At 40.8% G+C, this 17,804-nt stretch overlaps 1 protein-coding gene and 1 long non-coding RNA gene across 15 annotated transcripts in view; one reads left to right on the forward strand and one right to left on the reverse strand.

The window, feature by feature from the left end:
• LOC148400682 (uncharacterized) overlaps window positions 1-17,804 on the forward strand; it is a 154,169-nt gene that overhangs the window by 35,412 nt on the left and 100,953 nt on the right. The window lies entirely within an intron of this gene.
• Window positions 1,635-16,451, reverse strand: ppfibp2a (PPFIA binding protein 2a). Of its 6 annotated transcripts, none has more exons than XM_088371656.1 (22): window positions 15,979-16,451; window positions 14,640-14,726; window positions 13,825-13,938; window positions 12,244-12,375; window positions 9,772-10,044; window positions 9,161-9,253; window positions 8,278-8,389; window positions 8,057-8,118; window positions 7,404-7,482; window positions 7,172-7,296; window positions 7,017-7,081; window positions 6,875-6,935; window positions 5,473-5,584; window positions 4,917-5,031; window positions 4,563-4,691; window positions 4,266-4,416; window positions 3,779-3,890; window positions 3,615-3,703; window positions 3,422-3,544; window positions 2,781-2,906; window positions 2,510-2,698; window positions 1,635-2,340 (listed from the first exon to the last, which is right to left on the reverse strand). In XM_088371656.1, exons 1-22 carry the CDS (start codon window positions 16,024-16,026, stop codon window positions 2,116-2,118), a joined length of 2,622 nt encoding a protein of 873 aa, XP_088227782.1. In that variant the 5' UTR covers window positions 16,027-16,451; the 3' UTR covers window positions 1,635-2,115. The 6 variants fall into 6 exon arrangements, with proteins under 6 accessions (XP_088227782.1, XP_088227783.1, XP_088227784.1 ...); XM_088371657.1 differs by having other exon boundaries at window positions 9,862-10,044; window positions 15,979-16,450; XM_088371658.1 differs by lacking the exon at window positions 9,772-10,044 and having other exon boundaries at window positions 15,979-16,448.

Raw genomic sequence — 17,804 nt, forward strand, 5'->3', positions numbered from 1 at the left:
GTGAAGCTACTTTTTATTCCCATCACCTTAGCACAAAAGTGATCCAGCGTGACTAAAGAATTGGCTCACCCATGACCAGGATTTTAATATTGATTTATTCCCATAGATTGACAGTCACAACAGAGGCTAATGTGTAATCATTAGCAAATGCTTTACAAAATATTTATGTATTGTAAACCGTGATGATTTACTCATCACTCCCCCCACTCACACTACCATTACCGAGTGCCATAGAAAACAATAAATGCCACAATCGCTTTCACTTAATTAAGACAATAGATATCATACTGCAAGGTAAAATGTCACTCATAGTGCTGTCTTGTGCGTGCAGCAATTTACTGCTAAGTGTTATGAGAGAGAGTGACACAAATAATAGCTGTTAAGCTGTCAGATAGCGGGGGCTGAGTCACATTAGTGAAATTAGCCGAGATACACATAAACAATGCCAGCATCTCCATACATCCATAGAGTACATAGGTGCAAGGGAGTGGATGCAGGAATAATATGAGACATTAGCAGTATAGATTTATTAGGATGTAAAAAGCAGGCCACCATTTGTGCAATTAAGTCTAATTTGAGGGCAAAAAATGGTACAAGTGAGTGAACACCCTCTCATGCTGACACATAATTGATGCCTTTATTCAAACTAAGACACACTAAACAAAAAAGTGTATAAATATACAGAGTAAACGTACCATGAGTGACACTGTGTTTCAATCTAAACAAAATTATCAAATTAGACGGCCTGTTCACTGCTTGGCTTTATGACGAGAAGTGGATTCACGGTCAACACTGACATCTGCTGACGGTAGAATGGACAGAAGTATTGTACTGACTGAAATCAAGATGACGTCAAACTTTTTCCACTTAACATAATTAAGTACTGAAGTACATAGCAATTAAAATAGCATGACAATGTCAAGAGTGGCACAGTGCAGGTTGCACGTCAGTTAATCTCTCCGAGTGTCGTCTGTAGCCCGATATTGGTCCCTAGAAATCTCAAATTGTCAAGAGTTGCACAGCAATTTTTTTGAATGTCTCATTTGTGTTATTTCTCATATAATGGGGCAATGCATATAGTGGGGCAATGCAAAAGCAAGCCAAAATAAGCATTCTTGAGTCAGCGTGTTTTTGCAATATGATATGTCACTCTGTCAATTTACAAACATGCATACACGCTCATGTTAGTCTAAGGAGGAAGAAAAATGCCCTGACTCTTCCCTGGAGACTTCATAGCTGTCTTTGGCAATGACTGACAAGGACTCTTAAACAGGTAGCGGCTGGGGGAGCAAGGCAGACGATGTCAGCGTGTCCGCTGCAATTCTGATTTGATGATTTATGACTCCTACTTCAATTATTACTACTACTAGATATGTTTTTCTTTGAAAATGTTGCACCTGGGGCAACAGCACATTTGAAGGACTAGTTTCTCATCCTGTTACTGTAATGGCCAGGTGTAAAATCCAACAATTTTAAAATTTTAAAATCCAATAAATTTTAAATAAGGCTCTTGAACAAAAATTAAATACATTTTTAAAAAAATCACTTTTGCTCCAATGCTGCCGTCTTGTGCAGTATTGACCTTCCACGGTTAATATATTGTAATCAACATTTACAGTCACAACTAATACTAATTAGAAGCAATAAAACAGAGCAATAATTTATTATTTACAACAGTACATGGATGAAAGTACACAAGGAGAAATAGCGGTTCTGAGGTAAATACTTTTTTCTTCTCAAAAGATTTTGGTAAGGCCTTTAAAGCGTTAGTTATATGGGAATTAAGGCAAAACGTCTTGGGTAGTAACAAGCCGGTGTTTGCATTTATGTCATTATGAAAAAGCCATGTTCACAAATGTCTGATGCAAAAGTGCTCCGTGAACTCATTTGTAGAATATGATTAAAGCACCATATCTAAAGATATACATCCAGACTTTCAAAAAGGTCTTGAAGCATATGGAATATTTGGAACAACCGTAAAAGGAATGCAGTTTTCACTTAACACATTCATTTCATAGATAATATAGTCATCGATTTTGTGATTAATAAATACATGATGATTGTCCAGCAATGCATTTTTGGGGATTTCTTGTGAAGCTGACCACTATGATTCTCTTAGCAATTGTTTGTGTTAGTCTGCCACAACTTGCCCTCGTCGTGATCAAGCTTCTTGGCCTGTCTGTCCAAGTTGGGGCTGATACCCTTGAGTGCTGTGGAGGGCGTCCTTGAAATCCCGTTCACAGTTAGCAATCCGCCCTCTACGGGGCAGATGTAGTCTGCAGATTCGTCGGGTTTCCTCTTCCTAAGGTGACTAAACTGGGTGAAGCCAAGTTTCTTGGGCTGTAATAAACACATTTTAGGTCGATTTGTTATAGAAGGGAATTCCTGATTTACAAAATAGTATGGTCACACTGTCAAGACAATTATGTAAAAATATATGATAAGACGCAAATAATGAAAACAGAATAGGTTTGATTACGGAATTGTTTCTTTTTACTTTGACCCTTACCTTCACTTTAGATGTAGTCGTGAGGGGCACATGGCCTGTGGCATTGCCGTACTCTCTCTTCTCCTGCGTGGCCTGAGTCCCCACCAGGGTGGAGAAGGCTGTGGCTAAATGGCGACGGAGCAATGTTTTCTGCGGGGGAATATTTAGGAGCAAGGCCAAAGTCTCTGCGCTGAAGCGAGGCTCCAGGATCTACAATAATGGATATTGTCAAGTGTGGTTTATTTCACTAAATTTGATCCTGCATGCCTGACATAAAATAAGAATTACTCACAATTAGTCCACCGTGGACACCACTGCCCCGTAGATTAGGTGCATACTCTGCAAGGTCAACTGCTCGAAGCCACTCCATCACCCGATGGTTTGACCACTGCACTACCTCAGAAGGGGAAGGTTGTTTCTGAAAGACAATAACAAGAGATACTTGAGGTTATGCACTCATTTTTCATCGTATGCAAGAAAAGCAAACTTAAAAAGCAAGTGGCAAGATTATACCTAAACGTGAAAAGAATATCTCCCCTCCAGCCTCCATTCTTTTTGAAAATTTTTCAGTCAGATATTCAAACATGTTTGTGGTGTCACCCTTGAGAATGGCCAGAGGTTAGCGGGCCTACTTTATAATTGCTGTCACATTTCATCCCAGAAGTAGAGGTCATGCTGGCTACCACAAAGCTCTTACTGTTGATATAGTATGTAAATGGATAGCCACAGTCAGAAGTAGCAAAAATAGAAATGTATTTGTCACCATCTTGTGGTCACATGCTGTCATGTCCACTGAGAAAGATGCAACACAAGTTATGAAACGTGGAGAAATCACTTAATACCTTGCATGGTTCTTTAAATTGAGATTCATACATGCAAATTTGACAACACATACTATAATAATAACACATTCCACAATTTGAGCATGCTTACATCTTCTCCAGGCCTGCGTCTGAGGCAGTGAGGGTTGAACTTGTTGGCATGGAGGACGTGGATGGCACATTTGATGCTGAGATGATGAAGTTGACTTGTCACCTTTAGGCTCAAGAGGTCATTCTAGGAAATTTGAAAAGGCATCGTGAGCTCGAATGTACAAATTGGGATTTGGACGTTCACCACAACTTACCACTGTGAGGTATTGTATCATGCGGCCGTCCACACGGGCTTCATGGAACTGGTCTTTATACTGAGGCAAGCCGATATCATCCAGCCATCCTATGAGAGTCAGGTGTAACATATCGGCAACATAAACATGTTTTTTTGCATTTTGAGTTTAGATAAGACTCTTACGGGTGACCCAGATATGATCCAGCTCCGATGACTTCTCTATCGTTTTATTGGTGAATGCCTTCAATGCCAATTGCAGTTTCTTCCTGTGCAGAGGGTGCCTCATTCCCATCTCCTGAGGTTACAAAGAACATTTCATTGTCATGTTTTTAGTGTTTGTATTCTTATTAATGTCGATTATTATATACATATATTATTATATGAATAATTGCAGTCTGCTCGAATTTTCCGAATACTGCAGTTTCCACAATCCACGTGTGTGTGTGTGCGTGCGTGCGTGCGTGCGTGCGTGTGCGTGCGCGTGTGCGTGGGTGCGGTGTTTGTTTGTTTTGGTGAAAGGTAACATCAGCCCAACCAACATGATTTTAGTTGAAACTACCTCCAAGTTTATTTTAGTTTTGAGGTTATGTACTTATTTTTCATTTTAGTTTTGTCATCTTAAGGCAATCATTTTAGTCATCAGTTTTTTGTTTTTTTTTTCTGTTCTAACCTTTTCAAGATCCTGAGGCGTGGCAGAAAGTAGCGTCTGGCCACATTCAACCCACTGCCTTGTGAGGTTGACATAGTGGCCCAGCCCATAGTCCTCCAACCATCCACACACCTGCTCCTTGCTCCACTGGCTGAACGGGAGATTCATGTTGCTGGCAGAGAAAAAGGAGCAAATGGGCACATTAGTATTTGAAATAAGTACTGTAGAGTACTTCATTTAAGAAAATATGACAATGTTTGGGCTTATTTCAAACAACAAAAAGTATTCACTCATGGCTCTTATGTTGCGGACACTTACCGTACAGAGGCAGGAGATTCCGGGGTACGGGTCAGTCTCGGTCCCGCTGTTGCTCGGAACCCGCCTCTTCTAAAAGGACCAGTATCTGGATCCTCTGCATTGGTTCCTCCAGAATTTGTTCTTCGAAGTCTAGGTAGTGAAGAGTGATCAAATGCTAGATTGGAGTGATATGAGCTGCTTTTACGTACTTGGTTGGATGATCCAACAAATGAATGAAATTACAATCTCACTTTGGCCTATTTAATTGACACACATTGAAAAAGTGTCCCTGTCTGATTTGAGCTGCTCGAATTATTATCACTTGATGAATAATTACTTTCCCGTATGTACGTATAATGCATTTGCCACACCCACTTTCCCCAAAGTCTCCTGAGGCTCCGGTTTGTCTTCATGTATTCCGGCGAGCCCACATTTCTCTGGCCTGATGGGCTGTTTGTCCCAGGGCTGTTCTTTGCTTTCTCAGACTTTGCTGAAAAAGAAGTTATAAAATATATCAGCATGAATCATGATTAATGCAATTTTGTAATAGTATACTGTATTGCAATTTCAGGACTAATAATGGCTACAGGTTTGTACTACATTAACTGTGCTATATTTAAAAAGCTCATGTCTTGAACCTGGAGAGGGGGGCAGCCTAAAGTGTGTTTTATTTCTGTAAGCAGGAATATCAATTGGGGTGAGTTATAATGGTCAGTGGTGGGTGGAGCTGGGCTATGTGCGGTCATCAGAAAAGAGGAAAGGGTGTATTAGCTTAGGGAGAAAAAAAAAAAGCATCCATCCCCTGATTCTTCCCAGTCTGAAATCCCTGCAATTACTGAAGATCAAATGTAGTAGTCCCTCTGGTTACAGGGGAGCGGGTTGCTCCGAATATAAGTTCTGTCTGGTAATATAATATTGTTAATATATTTACTTTGGCTGGAGTCTCCGTCTTCACTGTCATCTGGAGAGCGTTCACTTTGGAGATCAGTGCTGCTCTCTGTAGGGGACGAACGGACAGGCAGCATCGGACTCCTGGTGTCCCTCTGTTTCAAGTCCCCACCCCAGATACAAACAAATGGTTAACTGACACGACATATCTAATTGCATTAGATGTGCACATGCTATGCGGTCATAAGCAACAGACGTGAAATTCATCAGTCATATTTTTTTTAATTTATCATATGACTTCTAACCCCTGGCTAAATGGGAAACTAGTAATTAGCGTCAAGAAAATAAGATGATGTACTTGACCTTTTTTGTCAGTATTGAAATTATATCATACTGATTTGGGATCATATTTTGTGGTATACAGTGTGTCCAGTTACACTATTCCAAACACTTTTAGAACAATTACTCGCATTTATTTGCTGAGTACGGCAGGGCTCGATCCCTATCTGCTGCAAATAGCGCTGTTTGGAGTGGATATGGTTCGATGAAAGTATGTTCACTACTGTTACGGGAAGTGATAATGACACAAATAAAAAAACATGAGCGCCAAACCCCTGCTGCACAGCCTCCACTCTTTTGAGAATGCTTTCAACCAGATGTTGCAGTGTGTTTGTGGGAATTTCTGTCCACCCAGAACAACATTTTGGGCGGTCAAGGGTCACTGAGTCTGACTCCCACTCGTGAATATTTTGTTTGAGGACATCATCGTGAAATGATCGGAACAGCAGATGGTTGGGGACTCTGGGTGGGTCACTCAGGCACTTAGCCATTGAAAAGGAACAAACCAACTCCTTGAGTTTAAAGACACTCAGCCCAGTTGAGTATATTTGTGTATCCGGCATTGGACATTTAGGACCAGAAATAGAGTCATGCTGGAACACAAAAGGGCATAGTTTAAGCTGTTCCTGATTTACCCATCCGCCTCTGACAAATTAGGGTGGAAGGGTGAAATCATTGCTACTGTTTTGGACTCTATTCTCACTCAAACTGTTTCTCAAAATTGCCGTTATTCCCTTGCCGCCAGTCCAGGGTGTAAACCATGGAACCCGACTGATTAAGCCGGTCCTTGAGCACTGGCGGAGCTAGGATTTTTTCTTTGGGGGAACGTAGAGGGGGAAAGACATCTCAGGAGGCCCGGAAAACATTTTTGGGGGTTTTCACAAACACCCAAAAATTCTTAAGAAAACATTGATGAATCTTTGTTTTTTGTTCCCAATAGAGGAAGGGGGATACGTGGAAGAAAAATCGGAAAATACGCAAAACACGATTTTCTGTGGAAACAAATTCACTGAAAAAATCCGAAATAAATCTGTCAATTTTCTGGCCTGGCACATGGGGCGGGCATATTGTCCAAAGCTTGAGAAGTAAAAAAGCAATAGAAATACCTTTTGTGTCTGACCGGGTGATAAGTCCGCCATGCTACTTGCTGATGTTTGTGTCTCTGGCCTGGATAGACATCAGCAACATTATGAGCAGAAAAGTAACGATGCCACAGATTTACTATCATTGGCGTGATACGTGAAATACCTGCAATCACTGTCCTTCTGAGACAAAATTGATGTTTGATGAGAGGAGGCACTATTTGTGGAAACCTAAATCATGTAAAAAAAAAATAAACATTTGCATTCCAAGTATTTCCTCCTACAAGAAAAAAGATGAGGCAAGGTATTTTTTTTACCCACATCAGACTTGAGATCCTCAGACTTTGCACTGCTCGAATCAGCATTCTTCCTCAGACCTTGCTCTTCTTCCTCACTGCTACTGGAATTTGTCCTCCCGTTGGACAGTGAATGGCCAGCAGGTGGAGCTACAACAACAAAGTAAAATTTATTTGCTTTGTATTGAGCTTTCCGTATCTCCAATCATGGTTGATTAGAAAAATCATGGTCAACGAGGAGGAGGATGCTTGATTACCTTGCCTTGTGTTGTGTGTCAGATCTCTGAATTGCTTGCACTGGTTTAAGAGCAGAGTGAGCTCCTCAATGTGCCGGTCCTACAAAAATAGAAATGAAAGGGTGTTCAAGGTCAACTAAATCCATTAAGATTTTTATCCAAGCATACGAAACACACAGATGCTGCTTCCTGCTGCCCCTGACCACTAGGCCACACCATTTCAACATATGGTCGACATGAAAAGAGCATTTGGGGAGGGGACAAACATCGGACCGACTCGGTTGTGGTGAGCAGCTGCAGCGTGTGTGCCTTTTTTGAAGTGGTGCCCTAGCTTTGCTTCGTCGTGGCTCTCTTACTGCAGCTCTCTCCCAAATTAGGCTTGGCAGATCGAGGCCTACTTAAGTGTGGCTTTGACTGAGTTGGCCTTGGGGCGTGTACGCGTGTTCACCAGCCCTGCCACATGTAGACCCACGCCTGCAAGTCTTTAAAGTCTACGATTCCCCACGAAGAAGAACACAAGAGCAATGGTGTTCTATAATTGGATGGAGGGTGGTGTCTGTGTTCAAATTTTAGAATGTCTCGCGATGCCTTCCTGTTGATGAACTAGACTGTATGAGATTACCATATTTTGTTTAATTGAATGATTAACAAAGGGATATAGAAGGCAGAATTACCTTTTCATCATTGGCAGCTTCCAAGGATTTGATGTCGCTTCGAAGTCTTTGCAGCTCTTGGTCTATGATGAAGAGAAATGCATTTTACATCATCCAACTTAACATCATTTAAAGTGATGGTTTGGCAATAACGATTTTATGTTAATTCTTAGGCGATTTGAAACATTTAGCTCTTATCGCTCAGTGGCGGTATAGCAGGAAAGGGTGGTTGTTCTGCTCACCTCTCACAGTGCTCTCAGTGGCTCGTGGAGGTCTGGCTAAAAGCTGAGTGTGCAAGCTCTCAATCTCAGCATTCTTACCCAGGAGAAGCTGCTGAAGGCTGCTGATTTCCACCTAACAGACCGACAGTTTAGATTCTTAAGTTTACAAGACAAGACGTTCTGCAACCTAGTATGTGCCTACTTGTGTATGTTTCACACGCACAAGTCTTCCAGTAACACACTAATGAAATACACCAAACAGCCTGAGCTCAATAAGACTGTTGTTAAAAGCATTTAGAGCATTCAATTTTTAAGTTTAAGCCATTTAACACATGGTATGAATAGTGATAATGGTTTGAGAAAGAAAATCTGTACAAAGAGAGTGTGAAAAAAATGCAGCACTAAAGTAAAATGGAGCTGTTACGTATTGCGGGAAGTCATTAAATCTCTTTTTTCATGTTACACCATATTTAAAATAGTTTTTCAGAAAACATAATTAAATGTGCGCACATAAAATGAGTGACTCACTTAACTGCCTGGCCCAACTGATTGGTTCAATAGCATTGGGGAAAGTTGAGTGGCCATTTAGCAATAATTGGACACTGATACAGTACATGTGGTCTAGACCAGCGGTTCCCAAATGTTGTCACACTGGGACCCATGTTTTGTTTTTTGTTTTTAATTTATTGTCACTCAGTCGCAACACACTTCGTATTGATGTGAAGAAAATGTATTATTGTTCTGAAATGAAACCTGTGTGCATCATAATTTTAAACATAACACGATTTGCATGTATATAAATAAAGTAAAATTACATAGCACAATTGCACCGACAAACCAGTTTAAAATCGCTTGTGTTCAATCTATAAAGTCGATGAATATTATTTTATTTTATATATTTTACCTTGTTTGCTTTGAGTCTTTTCTCATACTCCAACTTCTCATCTTCCAAATGTTGCACTTTGTCTTTTAGAATCTTGAGCTCTCGCACCAAACCCTGCAACAAATTATAAAGCAAATTCATTCAAAAGCTGCTATCCACCACAACTCGCACCCAGTCACTACTTTTAAATCATATAAAAAAAAAACTTAATCTAATACTAAAACAAATAAACACAATCAAACCTGCTCTAAAAACTAATTAGAACTTACAACATTTCAAATCAAAACAAAGTAAAAGCTATAATGAAAACCAAATGCCAACCTATAAAAACCCTGGTCCTTTGATCTTTCATCTTAAAAGACATCACAGCAACACTCATAAAAAAAAGCAAATAAAAAGCAACATTGAGCCTTTTCCACTGCAACTCTTTACAAGAATGCTACAAAGCATGCCGGGAACCCATTTATTAGTAGTGAATGAGGCCCATAGAGTTTCTTGACTTATGACCCCTACTGCTGTTAGGGGTGTGTGTGTGTTTGTGTCATTCAGTCTGAACTCAGGGATAAACACATCAATGTGAGACAAAGCATGCCGTGCTCAACGTCACTAGTCATGCATCAGACTGTGCGTACGCTCTCGCCGTCGTTGTGTGGCAGCTGCTCTGCTTCTGAGCTACTCTCAGCAACCCCGTCTGCAGCCTCCTCCTCTAGTTTGGGCTTCACCTCTGCTGCCGTGTAACATGAGGGGTTGGCATCCTCGGGGGACAAGGAGTGGGTGGAGCATGGCGCTGGTGAGCCGTTGTCAGCTGGATTCTCAGAGGTTTTTTTCTCCTGGATCTTGCTATTGATCTCCTTCTGAAATCTACACATCTGCTCCTGCAGCTCACTAATGAAATTCACAACGCTCTGCCGGATGCAGTGTGGGAGAGAGAAAAATTGAAAGATCGTTTTAGAGGGGAGGAAAGTGAAAGAGATACATTTATCTGTATTTATGGTCATATCGCTGTTTGAATGACATTGTCACACGTGACACCAGGTCTGCTGGTAGACTTCAGTTATATGTAGAATATATATATATATATATATACTCTTGGTAACTACACTGTTGCATTTTTCCTTAAAACTACTACTCTCTTCAGCCTTGCTTTGTCATTTAGCCAAACTACACAGACTGGCTTTAATCCATTCACCAATGTCCATTTTGTTCTGATTTAGCGTACGTTATTTTGATTTCCTTTCATTATGTATATTAATTTGATAATTGCACAGCACAGTATGTTGCGGTTAGCATGTCTACGTTGCAGTCAAACTGCTTGGATTTGAGTCTTGGCTCAGGCCGTCTTGGATGAAGTTTGCGTGTTCTCTCCAGGATCTCGTGCCTGCTCCCACTTTGGAAAAACATCCATTTTAGTTTTTTTGTTTAAATTGTCAAAAGGTGTGAATACACTGTCATTGTTTTCAGTGTTTGTCTGTGTTTACCTTTCAATTTACTGGCAACCAGTCCAGGGTACAGTACAGCTTGGTAGGTGAGGTGCTTCACATAAACACACCAGACTTATCAAATTTTGTGATGAAGAGCTTGGACAGTGACACATCAACTGTACCACTTGCCCATGTGACAAAACATTCCATTCTGTTGTCATCACATTTTTTCCTCAATGGCATTGCCATCAATGGTACTCATTCATCTAAGGTGGCCCCCAAAAGCTAAAGACAAAGGAAAGCATGCTTGTACCTCCTTTTGTTGCTCACCGAGCTAAGCTATGGTAAATTATTATGACAAGATCGCCCCAATTTGGCTTGACATATTTTTACAAATTTAAAACAGTGGAAATTAATTAATCGACCAACGTATCAGCTTTCAAAGCCTCGTCACAAATAGCATGCAGTACTAATGCCACGGGGGTGAATAGTTTCTCCATGTTTTCAAAGAAATGGTGCCAGTGATTCGTCTGAGCTGGTTGTAAACAGCACCCAAGTTATGCTGGGACTGTCGACAGAGGAAGTCTCGCATGGGGTCCAGTGAAGAGAATATGACAGATGATCTGAAGCCCCTCCATGGCTAAATTTAACTCAGAGCTTGTTCAAAAGTAGAGTGGTGTGGAGGGACTTCAAGGTGTGTTTGTGTAGTAAAAAGCACATGGAAGTATTTAAAGAAAGGTTTTTTTTCCATCCCTCCTCTTGATTCCAAACATATGTTGCAAGGAAACATTCATACAATGAAAGTGCATTGACAAGAAGTGCGGTCCTCAGCTATCATCATCAACTACGCATTTTTTTTCTGCTTTAATGTCAAGCACACTTTTGTTCACATGCATTTGAACAAATTGGGCTCTCCCTCTTCAAGAGCTTCCTTTCTTCATAATGACATTGTGAATCTTTGCCAACACACAGAAACAAAATCTTCTGGGCTGTGAAGCCTCACACGTGTTCCTCCTTCCATCATGCCAGCTCTACTATGGCTGAACTCCTTTCACCTGAGGACACAAAGGCCCTTTGACTGGCCATGTTTTGACAGCATTGTTACAGCATTCTGTCTGCCTCTAATTGTACTTCTTCTCAGTTTCATAGCAAAAAGTTCATCCTCTGGTAATCCAACACAACAGTCTTAAGCAAATGTGCAATGAAAATGAGAACAAAAATGGAACGTCTAGGATCTTTGTATTCCTGCTACTAAGCATCAACTCATGCCAGACTTTTTGTGAATGTTCCTTCCCATCTGTCCAGAGAGTGTTTATGGACTTCCATAAAATCAGCAGCTGACTTCAAGTCCACAGTACGGTACAGGTTACCGTATGTTGCCTTGTCATTCTTGGCAGACTTCTGCTAAAATTTCCAAAGGTTCTCCAAACAGAAATGTCCCAGGAGATTTAACCTAAACTCGCTCTTCCTTGAAAATACGGCTCAATGAAAATAGGGTCTAAAGTTCTTATGTCTACAATTGTCTACAAATATAATGTCTACAATTAGGAAGTTCCCAAAACCCAATGACCTCCGTAAGATCCAAAACTAAGAAAAATTACAATCCCTCTCATCCTCACGAACATAGCTATCATTTTCAATAGATATGTTCTTTTTATGAATGGATGATTTTAAAAGCCTTACCTCTGCTTTATGTTGCCTCTCTTCTCCTGGGCTCTGTTTCTCCTCCATGTCTGTCAGCTTCAGCTTCAGGTAGGACACCTCCCCCTTAAGACTGAGCTTCTGCTTCTCCAAGGTTGTCCTATGCAGGAGCTCCTGTCACAGGGCAGAAAAAAAAAATGCTGCAAATACAAGCGCAGAATGGACACCGTGCTATGTGACACTCACTTAACAAAGGCGACATTAGGTATGAGGCACAGCAAGCTACGAGTTCTGTAATAACAGTCTCCGTGGACAAACCCACTGCTTTCAGGAGGCTATATATAAACAACGCATGACCACTATTTATAATGCCTATTTCGCAGCTCACTCAAAGTACACAGCAGGATTGGTGGCGAGAAAGCAGGGGGAGGGGGCACACACATTCAAAACATTCTGAAAAATAACAGAAAAATAACTTAAACTGGTAATTAGGCTGTCAGATTGAACGGCTGCCAATCAAAGCCCAAGCTGTGAGTGTCTCAACCTTGAGACCATGCAAGCAGATGGAGTGCTAATTTTATTCTTTCCAAGCAGGTGTTAAATCATTCAAAGCCAAAAAAATATGCATCTGAAGCCCACGTGGACAAGAATATATAAGAAACATTGACTTTGGAAACTATCCGCCTTTCCTTTTCAAGGGCATGTGGAAAATATTAGAGCTTTGTCACCAAGAAGAGATTTACGGCTCAGGTCCAAAGCCTCATAATGACCACGTCCCAGGCAAACCGGTCCTGGCTGCCCTTTGATACACTGCACAGCTCTGCACAGTGCATTTTATCATCAACAATGTGACTCGTTCCAGGGAATTGTATTATTCGCTAAGATCACAGGTTGGCAATGAGAAGGAGAGGTACAATCAAATTTGACACACAGTTACCTTATACTTTAACGCCTGCCTGGAGTGGAGCAAAGAGTGCTTCACGCATAGTTGCGAATAGTTCCCAGCCTCATGACGCTTTAAATGTCATATATCCTTTTCCATGCTTTCTTTAATGGAGTTAAATAAGTTGTACAGATGAAGAGCAAATAACTGCAAGTGGAAGATTCTTTCTCTTCAAGAAGTACAACTCCTACCCGGTGTCCCGCCCATTTCGCCACCTTTTTCAGCTTTTCCTCCCTTCTCAAGCCATTAGTCAGGCTTGGCGCTCCTTTCTATTTCACTCTTCTCTGTATTAGAGTGAGAGAGCATGCACAGACTAAGTTGTGGTTAAAGGTTAGGGGTGTGGCTATTACAACTCTAATCACCTGCCCAGACAGACCAGTTGAGCCCAGCATAAACCAGGCAGAGACTCCGTGACTGACACTGTCTCGGAATGAGTCTGGGCATCCTAAATATTTTGGTTTCCAAGGTAATCTGTAGCTCCATAGAGTGGAATTTTCAGTAGGAATGTCTTCCCAGGGAGAAAAATATATTAACAGAGACTGAATCTGCAGTAGGGATTTATTATGAATGACTCATTGGGGTCATCTTGAAGATCATTCATTAGTCAAAGAATGTCTATAGAATAGTTTCTGTTGTGGTAAAAGTCAAACCAAATGAGTGGAAGGAGAGATCAAGTGTACCTGCTGCAGCATCTCTTCTGTGGCGTTGAGTTTGAGCCGATGCTCTACCACCGAAGTCTGCAGATCACTGATTTTTACCTCCTGAGCTTCCACCTGGTCTGTCAGCACACCCACCTGCATGTGCATGAGCAAACAAAACACACTGTGGACACTGCAACAGGACATGTGTGTCATCTACTGTGTGTACACACAATGTTCATTTGCGCTGGAATGTCAACCTCTATATTTCATGTAATAACAGAGCAAGTTTGCAAGCGTTCAGTGACCTGAACATTGTTGGAATTGTTTTTAGCAAGTTGATTGTAAAACTGAAACGAGGCTGCAGCAGAGTTTGGAATGCTTGATGGCGACATTGTGTGACTATTAAATCGTGTTGTTTTGAATCATGCAAGCTAAAACTCATTCTGTAACGTTCGATTGGAGCTGATTTCCCAGAGGACTGTTGTATCTAAGAACTACATAAACAAACAGGGAAACTGTTCCCACACATCAACAGTACACTGCTTGCTTGCTAGCCTTAACCTGTCTGAGGTATGCACTTATTCAACTGTTCCTAAAACTTATAATCTTTGCACATCACTCTACTGTTGTGTTGTAATAGTGCTAAACCCACACTCTAGCGCTTTGTTCCCGGCCCTGGAAAGGAAACGCAGCAGTTATGCAACATTTACAGCCTGACTCAGTGGCCTACCTCTACCCTTTAACCTGCTTTGAGTCAACTCAATCTTACTACGACAGCAGGTCATTTGTTTAAATAAGATGCAATCTAAAAGTGAAACTGGAAAGAGTAGCAAGCATAAATGGAATCAACTCACCTGCAATATGAGAGATTCTTTGTCTCCTTCCAGACGTGATAAACGCTCCTGATAAGACTCACTGTTGTTTGATGACTGGAGGTTTACCTTCGGAACATACCGGTCAAATGTTATTGCATTGATGAAACAGAACAGTTACCCAACAGGTCAAATCTGGTTTTCTTCAAATGAAGCTGCAGCAACTTGCAGAAAATTGTACTTGGAGAGCTGTTCACTGCCTCCGCCTGTAAGAGGTTTACTGCCTCTAATCCTATTCAAATTGTTCAATATATTTTATTCCATCTGATTAGCGGGGACTTGGATGAAGCCTCAGGGCTTCCTGTGTATTTAGGGATATTTTTGAGCGATCAATGGCAAGGAATGGATGATTGCAGCCCAATGAGCTACATTTACTCAGAAATGTTCACAAAACCACACTTGTGGAAACATTATGTAGTTTAGCCTTGAGCCTTTGCCAGGAATCCCAAGTGGTTTGCAACAGTTTTGTTTGAAACCAAAATAAGGTCTTTAGCAAACTCTTATCCGAAAGGCATTACAACAAAATGTGTGTATTTTATCTTAACATGCATCATTTTAGTAGATATTTTGTGCAGTGTTGTGTAGCCAAAGGCTTTTTTATTCCCAAATGCAAACACGATGTTTATCTTGGTTGCTCGTTTTATTTTATCCTTCCTTACCTTCAAATCTGATCCACTCTTAAAACCACGTTTAGTAACTCAATTCCTAATGCTTTTAACCAGGAAAACTAGAGACACCTACACAGTCATACAATTACAAAAAATGGTCTTTAAAAAAAACGTATTCATGCAAATTCAAACTGCTTTGTGTGAGAAAACTGCTGCTAAAAGGTTAAGAAAACTGCAGCTGTTTGAATTCAAACCTCATCTCGAAGAAAACTCAAGTGACGTCATGCTGGATTTTATTTATTTATTTAATATTTATTTGTTTTTATTGTTTTATTTATTATTGTTTTTCTTCTTCCAGAAAGTCCCAATTTTATTTAGTAAAGCAAAATATTTCCGTTGCAAATATAAATAAGTGCTTATGTGAAAAGTTGTCTTCTATGCCTCCTACCGGCTCACTATAATTATAACAATGGATGTTGCCGGATGACTAATGATTCCCTAATGACATCATGATGGTTTCGTGTTGACTTGGTAACTTGAAAGTGTCAGGAAACGATTGAAACTCACATGCACATAGATTCATCTTTGTGTGTGTGGGGGGGTGTGTGTGTGTGAGAGAGAGAGAGAGCACAACAACAACAAAGGAGTCACGTAAGTGAGTTTGCAGGCAAGAGTAGCACAGAACGAGGACGTGCACGAGGAGAATAGCTCACCTTTCTAAGCCAAGCAAAGTGTTTGTAGAAGTCAATGTCATACTCCATTCTACACGCCCATTGTAGTAGCTTTGGCTCTCAATATTGGCTACTATTAAGGATTTCGTTTGCGGGCTGCGTAGAACCAGCAAGAAAAACAAAGTCCAGTGTCATAAGTGAGTCCCAGCGATAAATCCTCACATTGGTGAACTTGTATGCTCCCTCTTGCAGACCATCCACGGTGCTGACAGCACCGAGAGGCCCTTGGCGGTTTTTGAGTCTGGACAGAGATTTTTGAGCTGAGCCTGAATAACTCAAATGATGCCAATTGGCTCCACTCCCTTTTCTTTTCTTTTCCTACCTCTTTTCTACCTCCTCCTCCGAGTTATTTTTCTTCTCTCGCTTTCTCAAAACAACTCAAATTGCCTCTTTATGTACAATAACGCCGCTTTTAGTGCTCTCATCTTCTCCAGTCCTTCCTGTCGCTCTTCACTGTGTCACGCCGGCCGACGTACCTCCTGGTCTTAAACTAAAGGGGCTCGAGGGGGGGAGTTCTCTGCAGCACATGCTCCTCAGATGTGGTGTCGAGCGAAAGTTTATAAAGAAAGAGGAGGAGGAGGAAGGAGGAAGTTTTGCGAGTGTAGAGTTCATAGAAGTTCAAAGCAGAAAATATGGCTATAACTGGCAAGTGAGGCCACTTTTGGAGTCACGGCAATTGCTGCAGGAAATTAAGGAAAGAAAATGCAGGTATAAAGATGAAGGGAGAAAAATGGGCTCGCTTGTATTTGAACAGGAACTCTGGTTCTCATTAGGGCTATCATTCACCTAACTCCCTCAGGACACGCCGGTCCAGATGTTGAAGATGGGAAACTACATTTGTCTGCGGTGTTCATGGTTTTATTTGATAGATTTGCTTCTGTACTTGATGATTGAAGTGCATGTGTGTGTGTGTGAACTCACTTTGTCTCTATGTAGTCAAGTTAGTACAGTTTGTGCTACTACAATGTTCTTCATTGCTTCCTTCGACCTCCTGCAGTGCCCCCAAAATGTCGGTCATCTCAAGAAACTTTAAAAAGGATTTTATGTGTGGTGCAGGCCAAAGGTCTGAGTGTCTAATGACATCAGGGAACTTTAGAGAATTTTATCTTAAGTAAAGGAACATTGGGGGATGGGACAGAAGTGTAATTTGACCTTTTTCCCTGCATCAATTCCGAGTTTTTAAGTAGAGCATTATACACACTCAACACGTCATTAGGCTCAAACTAATGGGAGTTTTTTTCAATAAGTCTTTTCAAATGCTCAATTTGGACCAGCGCTGAAATAAAGGTTGACTCTGTTCATCATTTCAGTTGTAGCTTACATTAGTGAAGAACTGCACTGCATCATACTTAGAGCTGTTTCTAGAATGCTGATTAGATTTTGAATCTATACTATAGAATACTGTAATTGACGTGAAAATGTGCCATACATGTATTTTTACACCATTGCCATCATGTCCTAGGCTTGATTTGTTCAGCAAAATCTGTGTTCGTGCAATACTAATATATGTGTGCACAGTTGCATTGCATCATGCTGAGAAGTGATTACAATATTCAAGTTACAAAAAAAAAAAAAAAACTCCCAATATGATGCAATCTACTGTATTGTAGTTCTATATGGCATCTACACTAATAACAAAATCGTTTTCATGGTTTTATACGAAGAGTTAGCTTTTTTTGTACATGCATGCATATTTATTTGACTTTATTTGCGTTTGAGGGAAAGTTGCGGCCAGTGTTAAGAGCAGTTCCTGAGATTGCCTGTTGGGCGCAATATTGTACAAGAGCATGGCTTTAACTAGCTGGAAA

This window comes from Syngnathus floridae, chromosome 3 (assembly GCF_059516105.1).
Source record: "Syngnathus floridae isolate MCC-2025c chromosome 3, RoL_Sflo_1.0, whole genome shotgun sequence".
Lineage (NCBI taxonomy): Eukaryota > Metazoa > Chordata > Actinopteri > Syngnathiformes > Syngnathidae > Syngnathus > Syngnathus floridae.

Bases quoted from the DNA above. Each gene is read 5' to 3' on its own strand.
- ppfibp2a (XM_088371656.1), bottom strand. From the start codon at position 16,026: ATGGAGTATGACATTGACTTCTACAAACACTTTGCTTGGCTTAGAAAG. The intron at 7,297-7,403 runs GTAATCAAGCAT...TTGTTGTTGTAG, and splicing joins GACACACAACACAAGGCAAG to CTCCACCTGCTGGCCATTCA. The intron at 4,417-4,562 runs GTAAGTGTCCGC...TTTCTCTGCCAG, and splicing joins GAATCTCCTGCCTCTGTACG to CAACATGAATCTCCCGTTCA.